This window comes from Phaseolus vulgaris, chromosome 1 (genome assembly GCF_051622355.1).
Source record: "Phaseolus vulgaris cultivar YP4 chromosome 1, ASM5162235v1, whole genome shotgun sequence".
NCBI lineage: Eukaryota > Viridiplantae > Streptophyta > Magnoliopsida > Fabales > Fabaceae > Phaseolus > Phaseolus vulgaris.
Window position 1 is genome coordinate 6,945,105 of NC_143498.1, and position 17,002 is coordinate 6,962,106.

A 17,002-nucleotide genomic window follows, 5' to 3' on the forward strand; every position below is an offset into this window, starting at 1 on the left:
ATATTTCATATAACAATTAATGCAGTATTTTTTTATATATATAACTAAAATATCTTAAAGACTTATATAAGTTGTCAATAAATATATTATATGAGTAAGGGCCACATTCTTAACCTTATTTATGAGCTGCTTTTGTAAGTTGAATTAGGTTTTCTGATCCAATTTTTATTTTGTTATCAAAAGATAGAACTTTGTGATAGTCATTACCACATGTCAAGTAGAGTTAAAGGCTCATTCGAATTCTAAAGTGAAGTTTAAAAGTCTCCTAACCACCATATATACAATCCAATACCATTATCAACTATAGTATAAAAGTTTGATGAGGGACAAGAGTTTATCGAATAAAAGATTTACAACATACCCAGTTTTGAACTATAATCACATTTGAACAAAAACATATCAGAATAAACATATATGTTGATAATAAGATACTACATGTTCTTAGATTGTCACAAAAACATATATCCTCTTCTACTCATATTAAATACAATCACAAGAGAGAATCAAAACAATTGCATAAATGGATGGACTAATTAAAAGTAATTAAATCAATCTACACCTAATGATAAGAATAAAGGTGAATTAAGGATTAGAGTGAGTTTAGTAAAATCAATATCTATACACCACACTAGATCTTGGATGCGTAAGAAACTCTTTATTAGTTTTTCAATCACATGATTTTTTTTTTAATCAAGTTTTTTACCACATGATGTCTTAGTATATAATACTTAGACTATGAATAAAGTAAATGATATATGTTATACCACATCTTCTTTTACTTAATACACATGTATACAACAACATCACACCATACAATAATTCAATCATTTAAAAAAATGATAATTTTTTGTGACAAAATTCTTTCATCATAAAACACTTCAGAAATTCATTAAAGAAAAATGTGAGGAATTATGTGAAAAAGAATATGATTGCATCACAAATTCTAACACCATATGATGTCATAAAGCCTTATTTTTTTTTTCACAACATCATTGTGGTTACTAAATGTGATAGAAAGATTAAGAGTTTCTTAAAGATACATGAGATACAAACAAGTGCTTGAAGTGGGAACAAACTCATTGTAGGCATCAATGTTGTTTAAAGTCAAACAAGGATACTTTGAGTCAGTAATAACGAGTTCTTTCTTGATCACATTAATAACAAGTTTCTTAGTATCAATACTTGTACTGGTAAAGTTCTTCGTCCTCTTCCTATTAGATAGAGTTTCCTTCATCAGGCTGGGTTAAAATTAACATTGATGGGGCTGTTAGGGGATATCCTAGTCTTGCTACTTGTGGATATATTTCTGTGGGAGTATGAGGAAGTTTATTGGTGTTTTCTCTGCATTTCTTAAAGTTCAGAATGTTATGGTTGCTGAGTTTTATGGAGTTATACATGCTATGGAGGAAGCTCAAAAGATGGGACTTACTAATGTATGGATTGAATGTGATTCTGCTTTGGTTTGTGATGCGTTTACTGCTAGGACTAATATTTCGTGAATGCTTCATAATCGATGGAATTTGTCTTAATTACTGTGGGAAAATCAGGTTTAAGGTTACTCATATTTTTTTCGTGAAGGGAATGAGTGAGTTGATAAGTTGGCTAATTTAGGATTTATTCATAGAGAACCATTTCATTGGTATAATACGCTTCCATCTAGTCTGTTTTTAGAATTCTTTATGAATAGATATAGTCTACCTATGTATCGTTTTTGTTAACATATGAGTTTTGGTCTAGTCCCCCATTTTTTTTGTATTTTCTTTTTTTCTTTTTTTAATAATATTTTTTTCATGTGATGACAGATAATTGTTGTTACTTGAGGTGTCAGCCTAGTTGAGATGTCAAGTTGCATAGTGATGCCTAACATTAAACAATGTCGCTTACAACGAGTATGTAATACTTGAAGCGAAATTCATGGGCTTGGTTGCTTAGAACAAACAAATTACACTTAAGCGACTATGTTAAACAATACTACTTACAATAAATATGTAATGCTTGAAGTGACATTCATGAGCTTCAACACTAAAGAGTGTTATAAATATTCACTTAAGCGTCAGTTTGTCACTTAAGCGTATTAACTTTTTATTTAACTGCATAATAAAATCATACCTTAAGCGAGTACTACAAGAAAATTATTAAATAACAATCACTACTAGAAAAATGTTGAATAATAATCAAAGTTAGTGATAAAAAAATGTCACCAAATCAATCATAAAAACTGTCACAAAAAATCAGTTACAAAATCGGTCACCAAATCAGTCACAAAATTGGTCAAACAAAATCAGTCACAAAATCGATCACACAAAATTAGTCACAAAAGTGATCACAAAAAATCGGTCACAAAATCAGTGACTATATCACTTCCCCCAAATTAATTTTAATAATATTAAATATATTAATAATAATTACAAGCATAACAATAATATTAATAAAATAATAATACTAATAATATAAAATACTGACAATAATAATAATAACTATAATAAATGTAATAATAATAATATTAATATTATTTACTATAAAAATAATTTAATTATTATTAATATTAATAATTTTATTAATAATAATATTATTAACAATAATATTAATAATAATTATAATAATAATATCACTAAAAGTTTTTGGTCTAACGGTTACAATGATATAATAACAGTATAATAGTAGTAGAAACTAATAATAATAATCCATCATAAATAATAAATATTTTTTCAAAATTATTAATAAAAAAAAATTGTAGTACAAGATTTTCAAATCGATCACTATTTGAGCCACTAAATTGGAAACTATTTCAGTCACTCAATTGGTCACAAATAATCAATCACAAAATCGATCACCAAATCAGTCACTAAATCAGTCATTATTTCAGTCACTATTTCAATCATTAAATCGATCATTATTTCATTCACTCAATCAGTCACCAAATCGATCATAAATAATATTCACAAAATCATTCTCCAAATCAATCACAAAATGGTCACAGAAAATCAATCACAAAATTAGTCACCAAATCAGTCACAAAATCGGTGACTATATCACTTCCCTTCCCCCAAATTGATTTTAATAATATTAAATATAGTAATAATAATTACAACCATAACAATAATATTACTAATAATTATAATAATATTAATAACAATATTAATAAAATAATAATACTAATAATATTAATATTAATACTAATAATAATAATAATAATAATAACTATAATAAAATTAATAATAATAATGTTAATATTATTAATATTAAAAATAATTAGAACAATAATATTATTATTATTAATAATAATATTGGTAATAATCTTAATAATAGTATTAATAATAATAATATAATTACTATTAATATTAAAATGATCAGTGAATGCCATAGAACAAACTCGGTTGAGTGGGAAGTGTAATAACTAAGAAAGGTGGCAGGATTGGGAAACAGGTGGAACGCATCGTAGATGACACAAAAGGTTAGACGCTCAGGTGTTTGGGTGAAGTTGAGAAGGAGCCACGTTGAGCGCCTGAAGGACGCCCATCGTGAAATTGTCAAAGGGAAGAGAGACGTGTAAATCAGAAAACAAACAAGAGTACATAAAGAAAAAGGAACGTTCAGAAGGAGGCCGACCCAAACATATTGTATCGATCATTTGATAGGGTTCAACACTCAGAATACCCAAGATGACATCTGGCTTCAGGATTGGAACCCTACCCAAAAATCAGAGGTTGAGGCCTCGTTCACGAAGGCGGAGATGATCCTAGTCCCTTAGGGTCCACCCAGTCAAGCCCTAGGAGGGGGGATGACTGTTTAGGGAGCCCGACCAGTCGGTAGCCCCTTCCGGATCGTTCCCTTAACTACGTCCTCCACTGGCTGCAACACTTGGATCGCACTGACCGATAAGGTCTCGGTCGTGGAGGAGTTAGACGAGGAGGATGAGGAAGACGAAGAAGATGAAGAGGACGAAAAAGACGAAGGAGGAGAGGAAGAGGAGAAGGGGGAGCCGAGGAAGAAGATGTAGGACGAGACAGAGAAGACATGACTAACCTTTTTAAAGACGAGGAAAACAACTTGATAAGATGAAGAATGCTCGGGTGTCGGAGCAAGAAATCATAGTATATGCCTCAACACTGTTGGGACAACTATTTATAGTCCTTAGGGGGTCTCGGAAGACGAAGTGTCGCATCCATCTCAACCGTTAGATCTCCCTCGATCCAACGGTTCTCACTAATTAGCGCCAAAAAATCCCTCATAAATGCACATCAAATTGCGCATTCACGCGTCGCCCAAACATCGTGTCAGACCTCGAGACACCCAAACATCGCGTTAGACCTCGAGAAGCCCAATCGCCACATCAGTCTCGGACAAAGATTCTTCGGATTAACCATTCTCGAGCCTGGGGAGCAAGTGTACCGGTGAGAGCCATACGACCGATGCCATATCTCAGTCCCCATCAATCGACTGACCAAGACTACAAATCCAATTATGCTCAAGCAGAGTTAATCAAGCTAATCAATGGTTAAGAGCTAGGTAATGTATTCCTAAACGTGACCCAAACCCTCTAATCTGACTCAATAAGAAAGACCCACTAAAATAATATAAATAGCATAAATTCCAATAACCATATTTGCCATCATACAGTGTTCTGACTACTGAGTTTCTAATACTAAAATTGATTTGAGTGTCGAAGTGCCTTTTGCAAGTACCATCTGAGTCTGGGCTACGAGAAGACCGAGAAGTGGAACGAGTAGAGGGAAGGAAGGAGCTTGCTTGGAGAGGAAGTGAAGTGTTATTTGATCGACCGATTAAGGAAGGAGAGGAACAGTCTCAATAGTTCTCTGGATCCCAACCCCGTTCGAGAACAGTTTTATTTTTTCATCAAGCTTTTTTCTTGAGTTTGAAGAAAATAAATGGGAGACTTCTTTCTGATTTAGTTTATGTTCTATGATTGAGAAGTCTAGAAACATGCTAGTGGTGTAGTCAGGATGTTTGGTTTGGCTAAGATAAGGAAGTATAGTTTACTTTTAATGTTGATCTAATTAAGAACTATTTAGTTAGAAATGTGACTTGCATAATAGAATGTTGATCCCCTCCTTTAGAGGAATTGTGATATTAACTTGGTTTCTTTGGATGCAACTTTTAAATGGGAAGGACCGTGATCATATTCTTAGTTCGCACAAGAAAGTTCTGCAGTGGATTGAGAGCACAATGCAACAAAACCTCTCATCAAATCCTCTATAAGCTTAGAATGTGACCAAACAACCTTGACATGTGTGATGCATATTATGAGATATTGTTTAAAATTATGAAATATTGTTTCCATTCAATTTCATAGAATTGGGAGTTTTATGGCCTTGACAATACCATGTGTCAGTGTGCGTAGTGGGCCATGAGAGAGAGAGAAGAGAACAAAGGAATTATTATTGAAAGATATCACACACTTATATAACAAAGCAACTATCAAAGTATATACATATATAGAGCCCATGCAAATAACAACTAACTACAAGGGAGGACGTTACAACAGAATGCCTAACACCCCCCCATAAACTCATGGTGGCTTATTGGTCACAATGAGTTTAGTTCTGAGTTGTGGAAACCGAGAGCCAGAGATGGGTTTTGTAGAGGGATCTGCAACTTGATAGTGAGCAGGGATGTGAAGGAGTTCAACATGTTGTTGTTGGATATGATCTATAACAAAATGCAAATCAAGTTCAAAGTGTTTTGATTTGGAGTGCATAACGGGATTAGCACTAAGGAGAACTGCACCAAGATTGTCAGAGTAAATTTGCGGAGTAGAGGTGGGAATGTGTAACTCACAAAGAAGGGATTGAAGCCTAAGAATTTCAGTCATAACAGCAGCGATGGCACGGTACTCAGCCTCTGTGCTGCTACGGGACATAGTTTTTTGCTTGTGAGTGGACCATGAAACGAGATTGGAACCAAGGTAGACACAATAGCCGGTTGTGGATTTACGGTCATCAACATCAGCAACCCAATCAGCGTCTGAGAAAGCTAGGATAGACGAGGAGGAATGAGGGTGAAGCATGATGCCGTGATCAAGGGTTCCTACAAGATATCGAAGGATGTGTTTGACGGCTTGCCAGTGATGAACATGAGGGTCATGCATGAACTGAGCAACTTTGTTGACAGAGTATGATAACTCTGGTCGAGTGACAAGAAGATACTGCAACGCTCCCACAACGGATCTGTACAGTGTAGGATCAGAGAAGACTTCAGATGAGGAGGAGGATTGTTGAAGGCGAAGGGAGGAAACCATAGGAGTGGGTTGCGGGTTGGAAGTGAGCATGTTGATTTTGCATAGAATGTCACGAATATACTGAGTCTGAGAGAGATGCATTTTGCCACATTGGGTGCGAGAGGCTTGAATCCCAAGGAAATGATGAATAGGCCCCAAGTCTTTTAGAGAAAATAAGGAGTTGAGACGAGTAATGAGATCAGTGATAGCTGTCTCAGAGGATCCTGTGATGAGAATGTCATCAACATACACGAGTACAAAAAAAGTATATGAGGAGGCAAACTTAACAAAGAGCGAGGTATCACTTTTAGTTGAATGAAAACCAAGTTGTTGTAAGGTGGTACTTAGCTTTATAAACCAAGATCGGGGTGCTTGCTTCAGGCAATAGATGGCTTTATGAAGATGACATACAAGGTGAGGATCGGTGGAAGTGAAGCCCGGAGGCTGTTGCATGTAAACACGCTCTGTAAGGTCGCCATTAAGAAAGGCATTGTTGATGTCGATTTGTCGAATAGGCCAATGAGACGCAATGGCATGAGCAAGAATAAGACGAATGGTACTGTGTCGAACAACAAGACTGAAGGTCTCAGCATAGTCAATACCTTCAGTTTGATGGAAACCTTTTGCCACCAGTCCTGCCTTACATCGTTGGAAAGAACCATCTACATTAAGTTTAGTTTTAAAAACCCATTTGCAACCAACAAGGGGTGCGCCTGGGGGAAGAGAGGTTAAAGTCCAAGTATTATTTGAGAGTAAGGCATTGTATTCTTCATGCATAGCAGTGAACCAAATGGAAGACGAAATAACATCTTTTACCGAGGTGGGAGGGGAGGGGGTAAAGGGTAGAGAAGTATGATAAACCCTTGGTTTAAAAATTCCAAGTTTGGCACGGGTGACCATAGGGTGAGTATTAGTAGAAACAGGAGTGGGGGAGGGGAGAGTAGGTGAAGCAGAGTGATTATGAGGTGAGGGAGAGGGAGAGAGAGAATCATTGTTTATTACTAATGATGGAGATAACGTAGATCATGGTTGCATAACAGTTATAGAGGGAAGAGATTCAGAAGAAACCTGAGAAGAAGCAGATGCAATCTCAAACTTGTTGGTGTGATCATTGTAGGGGAACACAGATTCGTTGAATATCACATGCCGCGAGATGATGGTTTTGCCTTCAGGAGTAAGACAAATATAACATGCATGTTGAATACTATATCCCAAAAACAAACAACAGGAGGAACGAAAAACAAATTTACATTTATTATTTAGGCTAGGATAACAAACACAACCAAAAATTTTAAATTTGTTATAATTTGGTTGGCATTGAAACAAGAGATAATAAGGATTATTACCACTTAACACTTCTGTGGGGAGAACATTTATAATGTGAACGGAGACAATGAAAGCTTTAGCCCAGAAACGAAGAGGAAGAGACGCAGTAGCAAGCAATGTGAGCCCCATATCAACAATGTGGCGATGCTTGTGGTCAACAGAACCGTTTTGCTCATGAGTGTAAGGACAGATGAGACGATGGTGTATACCATGTTGATGGAGAAAATGAGTTAAAGAGAGGTATTCACGCGCATTATCAGTTTGCAGAGCAAAAATTTTATGACCCGTTTGATTTTCAACCAGCGCTTTAAACGTTTTAAAAATATTGATTACTTGAGATTTTTTATGCATGACATAGATCCAAGTAAATTTAGTGTAGGCATCTAAAAAGGAAACATAATAACACGCACCATTGGAAGCCATGACAGGAGAGGGGCCCCATACATTAATATAAATCAATTCAAGAGGTTTAGTGTAAGTATTTAAAGACTGATGAAAAGGTAACTGATGACATTTCCCACGAACACAGGCAGAGCAAAAAGGAACATCATTGCAAGCACGAATATTACATTGAGAAAGAATTTGATTAAGAACTTTGAAACTGCAGTGGCCAAAACGTTCATGCCAAGTGTTTACAGAGAGTTTGTCAGCAGTAAAAGATATTGTATTTACAGAACAGGTAGGAACAAATTTTAATGCAGGAAAAATGTACAATCCATCCTTAAGAATGCCTTGAAGAAGAACTCTTTTCGTGACCTGATGAACAACATAGCATGCATTAGAATGAAACTCAAAAATGACATTATTATCACGACAGAATTTTGAAACACTGATAAGGTTCTTAGTGATGTTAGGGACAGGAAGAAGGTCAGTTAAAACAAGATCATGATTGGAAGTAGAAGAACGAAGATTAGCAGAGCCAATAGCAGAAATTTTCAAACCTGTGCCATTACCCATTTTCACTGTGTCAGTGCCATCATAGGGATTCTTGATAGTGTAGGCAGAGGAGTTGTAATATGATGTGTGGCACCGCTGTCTAGGTACCACAGAGGATCTTCTACAGAGGAGGGAACGCCCAACAGAGAAGAGGTGTGGGACTCATTGTCTTGTAAAGACAAATGAGTGAAATTGGCTTGAGCTTGATTGGAAGGATGTGGATCGTACCGTTGCCAGCAGTGCTCAGCTGAATGCCCAAGTTTCTTGCAGATTTGGCAAGTGGGACGAGAGGATGTTGAAACAGATGATTGCTAAGAGTCTGGAGGTGGTGGTCGAAAACTAAAGGGGCGAGACCCATGCAAGGAACTGGAACGAGAGGAGCCACGTTGGCCACGATAATTGGAGAACTTGGTCTTAGATTTGGCAGTTCTGGAATTTACTGGATTCCAGGAAGCAACAACAGTCGTAACAGGTGATGTTAGAGGATCAAGAAGGCGATGTTGGCCAAGTCGTTCTTCTTGTGCTAACAAAAGAGCCTCTATCTCATTGGTAGTGTAGGGTTCAGATCTGGACATTATTGAAGCCACGAAAGGGTCATAGTTCTCAGAGAGACCATCAAGAATAGCCTCCACGTGATCTTCAACCGTGACCGGAGCACCAATGGCTGCTAGTGAATCATCGATTTTCTTAATTTCTAAAAGATAAGCATTTACAGTCCGATCATTCTTGGAAGTCTTGAGGCGTAACTTGTATTTCTTAATCTGGGCACGAGTGTTGGAAGCAAAATACGTATTTAGAGTAGACCAGATTTGAAAAGATAATTCAAGACCTACCATTTTTGTCAAGAAGGGCACAGTCATTGAAGCTAACAACCAAGCAATGATGAGACTGTTTTGTTGCTTGTAGAAGGAGTACGCAGAATTGGAGGAAGGGGGAGATCCATTCGCAACAACAAGAGAGCAGGAGGGTTGTGCAGATCCATCAAGATATGCGGTTAACAGAAGACCATCGGTAGTTGCAAGTACCTGTTGCTTCCATAATAGAAAATTATCATCTGAAAGTTTGAGAGAAATTGGTGTGGTGAAATGATTCAGAGTGGGAGCAGAGCGCGGCGTGGAGTCCAGGGACGTGCCTTGAATGGAGGTAGAGGACGACATTACGAAGAGGAGAGGGAAGAGAAAAAAAAAAGAGCTTTGGATACCATGTCAGTGTGCGTAGTGGGCCATGAGAGAGAAAGAAGAGAACAAAAAAATTATTATTGAGAGATATCACAGACTTACATAACAAAGCAACTATCAAAGTATATACATATATAGAGCCCATGCAAATAACAACTAACTGCAAGGGAGGACGTTACAACAGAATGCCTAACACCGTGTATAATTTGTATAATTTGTTGTTCCTATAAATGGAATATTGCAGCTTTATGAAGTTTTGATTCTCGAAACATTTTTTTTGGAAGCAATTATATGAATAGAATATTTCAGTTTTATGTGGTGAAATAATTTATGTACCTCTCTTATAAACATTTGTCATTGTCTTATGTAAGGTGTCGAAAAGTACCATCCTCAAGTTCAACTCTATAGCTGCTCAATTCAAATCCTTTTTAATAATTGCATAATGGAAAGGCAAGTTTTTGGGAGGTGAGAAGGATGTGAACCATGGAGCATCAAAGTTCCAATTCTATCATATCTTCCAAGTCAAAGACTTTATACCAATATCAATTTGGTAAGATATTTCATTTTCATTTTAAGTAATGGTAGAACAATTTAGAAAATTGTGTCACTTCTTTTAGTATTTATGTGTGATAGATCTAATAATGAATTACTCATTTACAACTTATTAATAATTTTACATTTTTAATATGATTTTATTAATAATTTTACATTTTTAATATGATTTTTAAAATTATTATTATAAAAACACAAGCATGATAGTGTTTGTGTATCTGTATTTTTATTTTTATTTTCATAAATTTATATATATCTACATTTTATAATATTTGACAATATATTTGTATTTTATAATATTTCACAATGTATTTGTATTTTATAATATTTCACAATGTATTTGTATCTACATTATTTGATAATGCTTGGATGTCACATTTAAATCTTTGTTTCTTCTAAGATGACATGTTGCGAACAATAAAAAATTGTTTCATTTACTTTCAATATCTATATGCTTATTTTATATGTATAAATACATATACACAAGTATTGTCAAATATTTAAATATTTGATATCCAATGTTGTCAAATAAACGGATACATAAACATTGTCAAATATTATAAAATACAAATATACTACAAAAATATTGTTAAATACTATAAAATACAAATACATTATTGATAATGCAGACACACATAAATTTGTGAAAAAAAAAATTAAAAAAAGGGATAAACATAAATTAAATCCAGGAGGGGCCAGGATAGTCGTTAGAATGGGAACGTGTGGTATGAGAGTCTCCATTGGAACTTCCTGACAACAAGAACCATGAGCCTTTTGAATCACTTTCCTTTTCTTTTCCTCGAGATTGCTTAGACAAGTTCTCGTTTTCATGATTTTGCATCTCAATATTTGCTCTTTCATGCAACCATTTATCTTCCCTGTCATCATGTGTTCGTAGATTAAATATAAAAACCAAAAATGGTTCTGGACCCATCACGCTATATATTTAACTCAAGCTCTTCATTAAAAAAAGGTCTCCTCTTTTTCAATCATGCCATTCTAAATTGAAGCTTAAACTTTGATGCATTTATTTAACTAAATTTGTTTAAATATGAATATATATATATTTATGAATTTTTATTAATGCATGTGCTCAGTTATTATATGCATTTAATATTTCAAGATTCACTATCTTAATTTTAAATAAATAGTTATGTATTTTTATCAGTTTTTTCGTAGAACTTTTAATAAAAATATAACAACTATTTCTGCAACGTAGTATTTATAAAAAATGTTTTAATAATTTAGTGATTAAATTAAAATTTTAAAATGAGTATTATAGTAAGATCTGGAGTTACCGTGGTCGTATGATTTCGGCGGAGGTGAGGTCCGCGAGTGGGTCGTTGAAGTTGAACAAATCTCGCACTTTGATCACGAAATCAGGGTTGGGCAGAACCACTTCGGAGGAGGCCAGTTCAACGACGCCGTTTGGACACGGTATGCAAACCATCGTCTGAAGCCCAGACTGCTGTAACTGCCTGGCCCGTTGGCAGGCCGATTCAGATAACTGGGCTGACCCGGTGAGCCAAACCGTTCTCGGATGAAAGAAAGCCTGGCCCAGCATGCCGCTGCCGTTGACAAAGGTGTGACTAGGGGAGAGCAAAAACAACCACTCTGGATCAGTGACGTCTTGGTCGCAGTAATTATGGGTGGCCGAGGGGCCTGAAGTTAAGAATCTGAATAACCTATAAACGCTCTTGCGCTGGGCCTGCTCTGTGGGCGACGTCGTTTTTTGGACTTTGCTATTGTCGTGGTAATAGCCGTTACCCCAACAGAAAAGGGAATCGGTAGGGGAGTACCTCCAGTAAATTGCTTACACCCACCTCTCTCTAGCACCTTCAAATATCATCTGTAATCGCCGTTGGAGGGTAGCTAGATCGGGAAGAAACTGGGATTGGTGCAGCAGCGGAATAATGCTTGACGCGGTGGATTGTGGCGTCGGCGGACGAGAGGCCGCCATTAATGAACTATGAGTCTCGGTCAGATATGTATGTAACCTCTTGCTACACCCTATTTGTTTCCTCTTTTTATTTTACTTTTCTCAACGGGTTTGTTACACGGCATCAACGCGTTTGTTCCTGCTCTACTCGTGGTGGTCCTGTTTGTGGAGTCCTCCACATATAGCGTCCATCCGGTCGAGAGGTTAAGGAGAGGTGTGAGCTTGGCGAAGAAGTCGGTCAAGCATTGAAATTTTATGTCGTCTCTTGGCTTGTACCGAATGTCGAACTTCGAAAGTTCAACCGACCACCCTATCATTCATCTTGCCAGGTCTGACTTAGATAAAATTTTAAAAATGAGGTAGTCGGTTCTTACCGTGATGGAGTGGTTCTGGAAGTATGGCCGCATCCGACTGGCCATCATCAGGACTAGGGCGAGGGTCACCTTCTCAATCATCTGGTACCTCGTCTTGGCCGCATGGAGCGTCCGACTAACGAAGTATATCGGTCGTCCTTCATTCTCCACCTCTTGAACCAGAGCTGCACTAACCACTTTCTCAAAGACCACCAAGTATACCACAATGGGTTGGTCAGGTCTCGGCTTCTGGATGACCGCTGGAGACGACAAGAAGTTCTTCAACTGTTGGAAGATCTTTTCGCACTTCTCATCCCAGCTGAACTTGTACACCTTTAAAAGCAATTGCACCATCGGCTTGGTTCTCTCGGCCAGTTGAGGGACGAACCTGGATAGGGCAATGAGGCTCCCCATTAGCTGCTGGACCTCTTTTATGTTCCGGTGTAGGTTCGTGTAATTTAAACACATTTTCCATTTGTCGTTTGATTTGGTGACCATCACTAAGTTGGCCAACCATGTCGTGTATCGGGCTTCACGAATGGAGCCGGGCGCGAGGAGCTTCTTGGTTTCTTCCTTGGATGCGAGCCTTTTCTCGTCACCATGGATCCTCTTCTTCTGCACAATCGGGTGCGCTTCCTTGAATACTGAAATCTTGTGGTCATGATATCTGGGCTCACCCCCGGCATATCGGATGTCGTCCACACGAAAAGGTCTACATTCTTCTCCAGCATGGCGTGCATCAGTTCAGCCTCGGCAGCTGCTATGGTCGTGCTGACACAGGTATTGTGCTCTTTGTCAAGAAGGGGCACTCGGCGCAGCTCCTCCTTGGCCTCCAGCCTGTCTTCAGTCGTTTGGGGATCAAGGTCCACCATGACGATCATATGTCCCATGGGTGCAGGCTAGTCTTCTCTGTGAGGAGATTTTTGTCCTCGAGAGGTTTTGCGTTTAGGGGACGTTCTTTGTGTAACGACTCCACTCTAAGACTCTTGACATAACATTCTCGGGAAACCTTTTGATCCACGTGCACCGTGAGAATGTCCCCTGACACTAAAGGGAACTTCATTGCCAGGTGGGGTGTCGAGACGATCGCCATCAGTCAGTTGATGGACGGTCGTTTGAGGAGAATGTTGTACGAGGTGTTGGCGTCAATCACCAAGTATCTGATCCTTATGGTCTTGTTGTTCTTCCCCTCACCAAAGGTGGTATAAAGCTCGATGTAGCCTTTAGTACCGACCTTCTCACTCGCAAAGCCAACAACGTGGTCATCGTACGGTACCATCTCTGCCTCAGGTATCCTCATGGCTTTGAAGGTTTTCCAGTAGAGGATGTCTACTGAACTTCCTTGGTCCACCAACATTTTCATGATGGTGAGCTTATCGATATCGACCGATATTACCATCAGGTCGTCCTGCCGATAATCGACACCCTTAAAATCATCATTGGTGAAGGTTATGGACGACATTCTCGGTCGAAATGACACCGCATTCACCTTATGCACGACTTTGAGATTCTTCTTCGGACACGGTTGGAGTTTCCATCGCCGTCGAATCCTCCAAGGATAGTGTTGATCACTAAATAGATACTATTTTAATTAGTAGTCGATTTTGGTCATTTATTGACTAATATTTTTATCATTATTTATGATTTTTCTTGTAGTAAACTAATTTTAAAGACAAAAATCAATTAGTTATTACATCTACTAAGTTAGATAATATTTATAAACTAAAAAACTATTAGTATATAAAATGATTTCTATTATTAGTAAAAATTTCTAAATTAATTTTTAAATTAATATTTAATATCAAAATTTTAACTGCTAACTATCCATAAAAAAAATTATAAAAATCACATCTTTATCCCAAATAAGTTAAAAAATATTAGGTGAAAAAATAGTTTAAAATAACAAAGGTTTCTTCTTCCTATCAACAACATGGATGAAGGAAGGCGTGATGAGTTTAATGAGGATCTGTTGTGATGGTTCTTTATTATGATAATTAGGACGCAATAAGAGTATCTTTATTATTAAACTTTATGCATACATTTAAAGTTGAAAACCAAACCATCAAAATTTCAAAGCCACCTTCCTAATAATTCAATAAATTTATATTTTAACTTTACCAACAAATCAAATGTCCACATCAACACTAGTCTAAATCCCTACTTTGAAATTAAAAATGACAACCATAATTATCTTCTTCTTAGTTTTTACTCACAAATCAAAATTGGGGCCATGAACTTCTCTATTAACTGTAGACATAGATAGATAAATATTGTTAACTAACTAGTATTTAAAGATAATGTTTAAAAATTATAAAAAGAAAAATATTAAAACTTATATAAAAATAATTTTTACGTATCTTAATAAAAGGAGTTTTTTAATTAATTAGAAAACCTGTAATGAATATTGTAAAAGAAAATATTAATTATACGATTAAGATTTTATTTCTAATTATTTTTCTTATTTTCAATCATATATAAAATGTTAATAAAAATAGTTTAAGTCAAAACGTTTTCAAATAATTAAATTGTACAAAAAGTTCTTAATTAGAATATAAACGTATTTTGAACCCGAAGAAAGTATTTAGTTATGAATCTATTTGGATGAGTTTTTCTATAAAATCTTATACGAAATATATAAGGAAAAAATGAAATTATTTTTTTATGGGCTAATATTAATTTATACTTAAGTTAAAATAAATATTTAGGAAATTCTATAAAAGAGTTATTATAGATTAGTTTATACATAAATTAATTTTAACTTATAGATAATTTAATTTAATTTTTTAACTCGTTTGATGGACATTATACAATACAATAAGAGAATAAGATATAATAATATAAGAACATGTCAGGACAAACCTATGATAAACTATAGTCTTAACCATATTAACCTAAATAATATAATATGTTACTGTTAGGAAGATGAATCTAGATAATTATTAAAAAGTTTTGTAGGTTGTCAACATTTCACTATGATTCTTCTAGTTCTCGTGCTACACTTTCGGCTTCGGTCTTTTAATTCTGAATGAATGTCAAATGGAGGAGGTACTTGTAGAAGGTACTCTGACGCTCAAGTCAATAAAAAGAGTATTCGGCATTTTGGGGTGTACAGTGATTATGGCGTACCTTTCTTCTTGAAATATGTGTTATTTATAATATTTTAATGGGTTTACCTTATTGGGTCGGATTAGTTGAGTGGATCATGCTTAGGAGCGCATTACCTAATTCTTAATGACGGTTTAGTTTTACTGACCTTGATTTGAGCGTTAATGGATTAAGTGTGTCGGTCGGCCTGACTGTCCGTGGAGGTCTCGGTCAACTCGATCAGGGGAATCGAGTCATGACAGTGACCGAACGGTCCATACCAATTCATAATATAAATTATATTTAAATAAAAATGTGATTAAAATTATGTTGTATTCATATAACTACATTTTATATCATACAAAGTGGGTATAAGATTTTAAAATTATTATTAATGTCTTAAAAACATTTAAATAATAATAATTTAATTTTAATATTTTAATCAATAATATAACTCAAACTATAACGAATCTGATAAGATGTGCATTAATCAATGTGAGGATAGGATAACTACTGTCTTAATACACCGTGACTACTAAACAGATCTAGAAAGATTTTTCATGCTTAAGAATCATCATGAACATTAAGAACTATAAATATTAGAAATAATTAACTTTTATTTAGTTTTTAAAATTAATTGTAAGAAATAATTGTATCAATTTTATAGAATTTAAAGAATAATGTTCTTTTTACTGAAGTTTTTAATTTGTTACTGTGTTAAAGAATTTTATAAAAACAACATACTTCTTTTAGTAAATCTTTCATTTTTAAAATTTGTACTTTCTTTGTAGGAATGCTTTGTAAAGAAATTTGTCAAGAGTGATCTAAAAAAAAAACATTATTTCCTATAAAGATTATCTTTAAAATTAAGCTAATTTGTTAACTTCTTCTTTCTCTCTGTCTAACTAGAAAATTTATCGTGGCAATCCTCATTCAGATCAATATAATTGGTTTTTTTGGATATGCCTCAATAAATGAGGACCCACTCGTGTTCTTCTTTAGATAAATATAACTGCTTTCAGTCTTGTAACAAAGATTTAAAATTTCACAAGTTATTAAATTGTTCAAGACTGTCCCTTTTATAAAGTTATGTGCACGAAGACAATGCCATAACGTTAATGACATGACATGTACAAATCTTTCTATATTTTGTTTTTAGGTATATTTTCACATATTATTTAACAAAATTAAATTTAAATTTAAATGACAATTAGTTAATGTAAATATATTTAATATATATATAGATAGATATAAAATTAAATTTGATATAATCCAATCAAATCAGGTTGCAATAATATAATTTCAATAACATAATAATAATTGATTAAATAATAAATATTTAATAATCAATCATATTTTTTTATTTAAAAATATATTTTTAATATTTTAGTTTAAA

General features: G+C 35.1%; 1 protein-coding gene across 1 annotated transcript; it reads right to left on the reverse strand.

The window, feature by feature from the left end:
• Positions 1 to 10,785: 10,785 nt before the first annotated feature.
• LOC137813330 (transcription factor MYC2) lies at positions 10,786 to 12,305 on the reverse strand. Its single transcript, XM_068615490.2, is given in 2 exon segments — positions 10,786 to 11,108; positions 11,529 to 12,305. Coding segments are annotated over 2 exon segments (861 nt in total). The 5' UTR covers positions 12,191 to 12,305; the 3' UTR covers positions 10,786 to 10,909.
• Between the last annotated feature and the right edge of the window lie 4,697 nt (positions 12,306 to 17,002).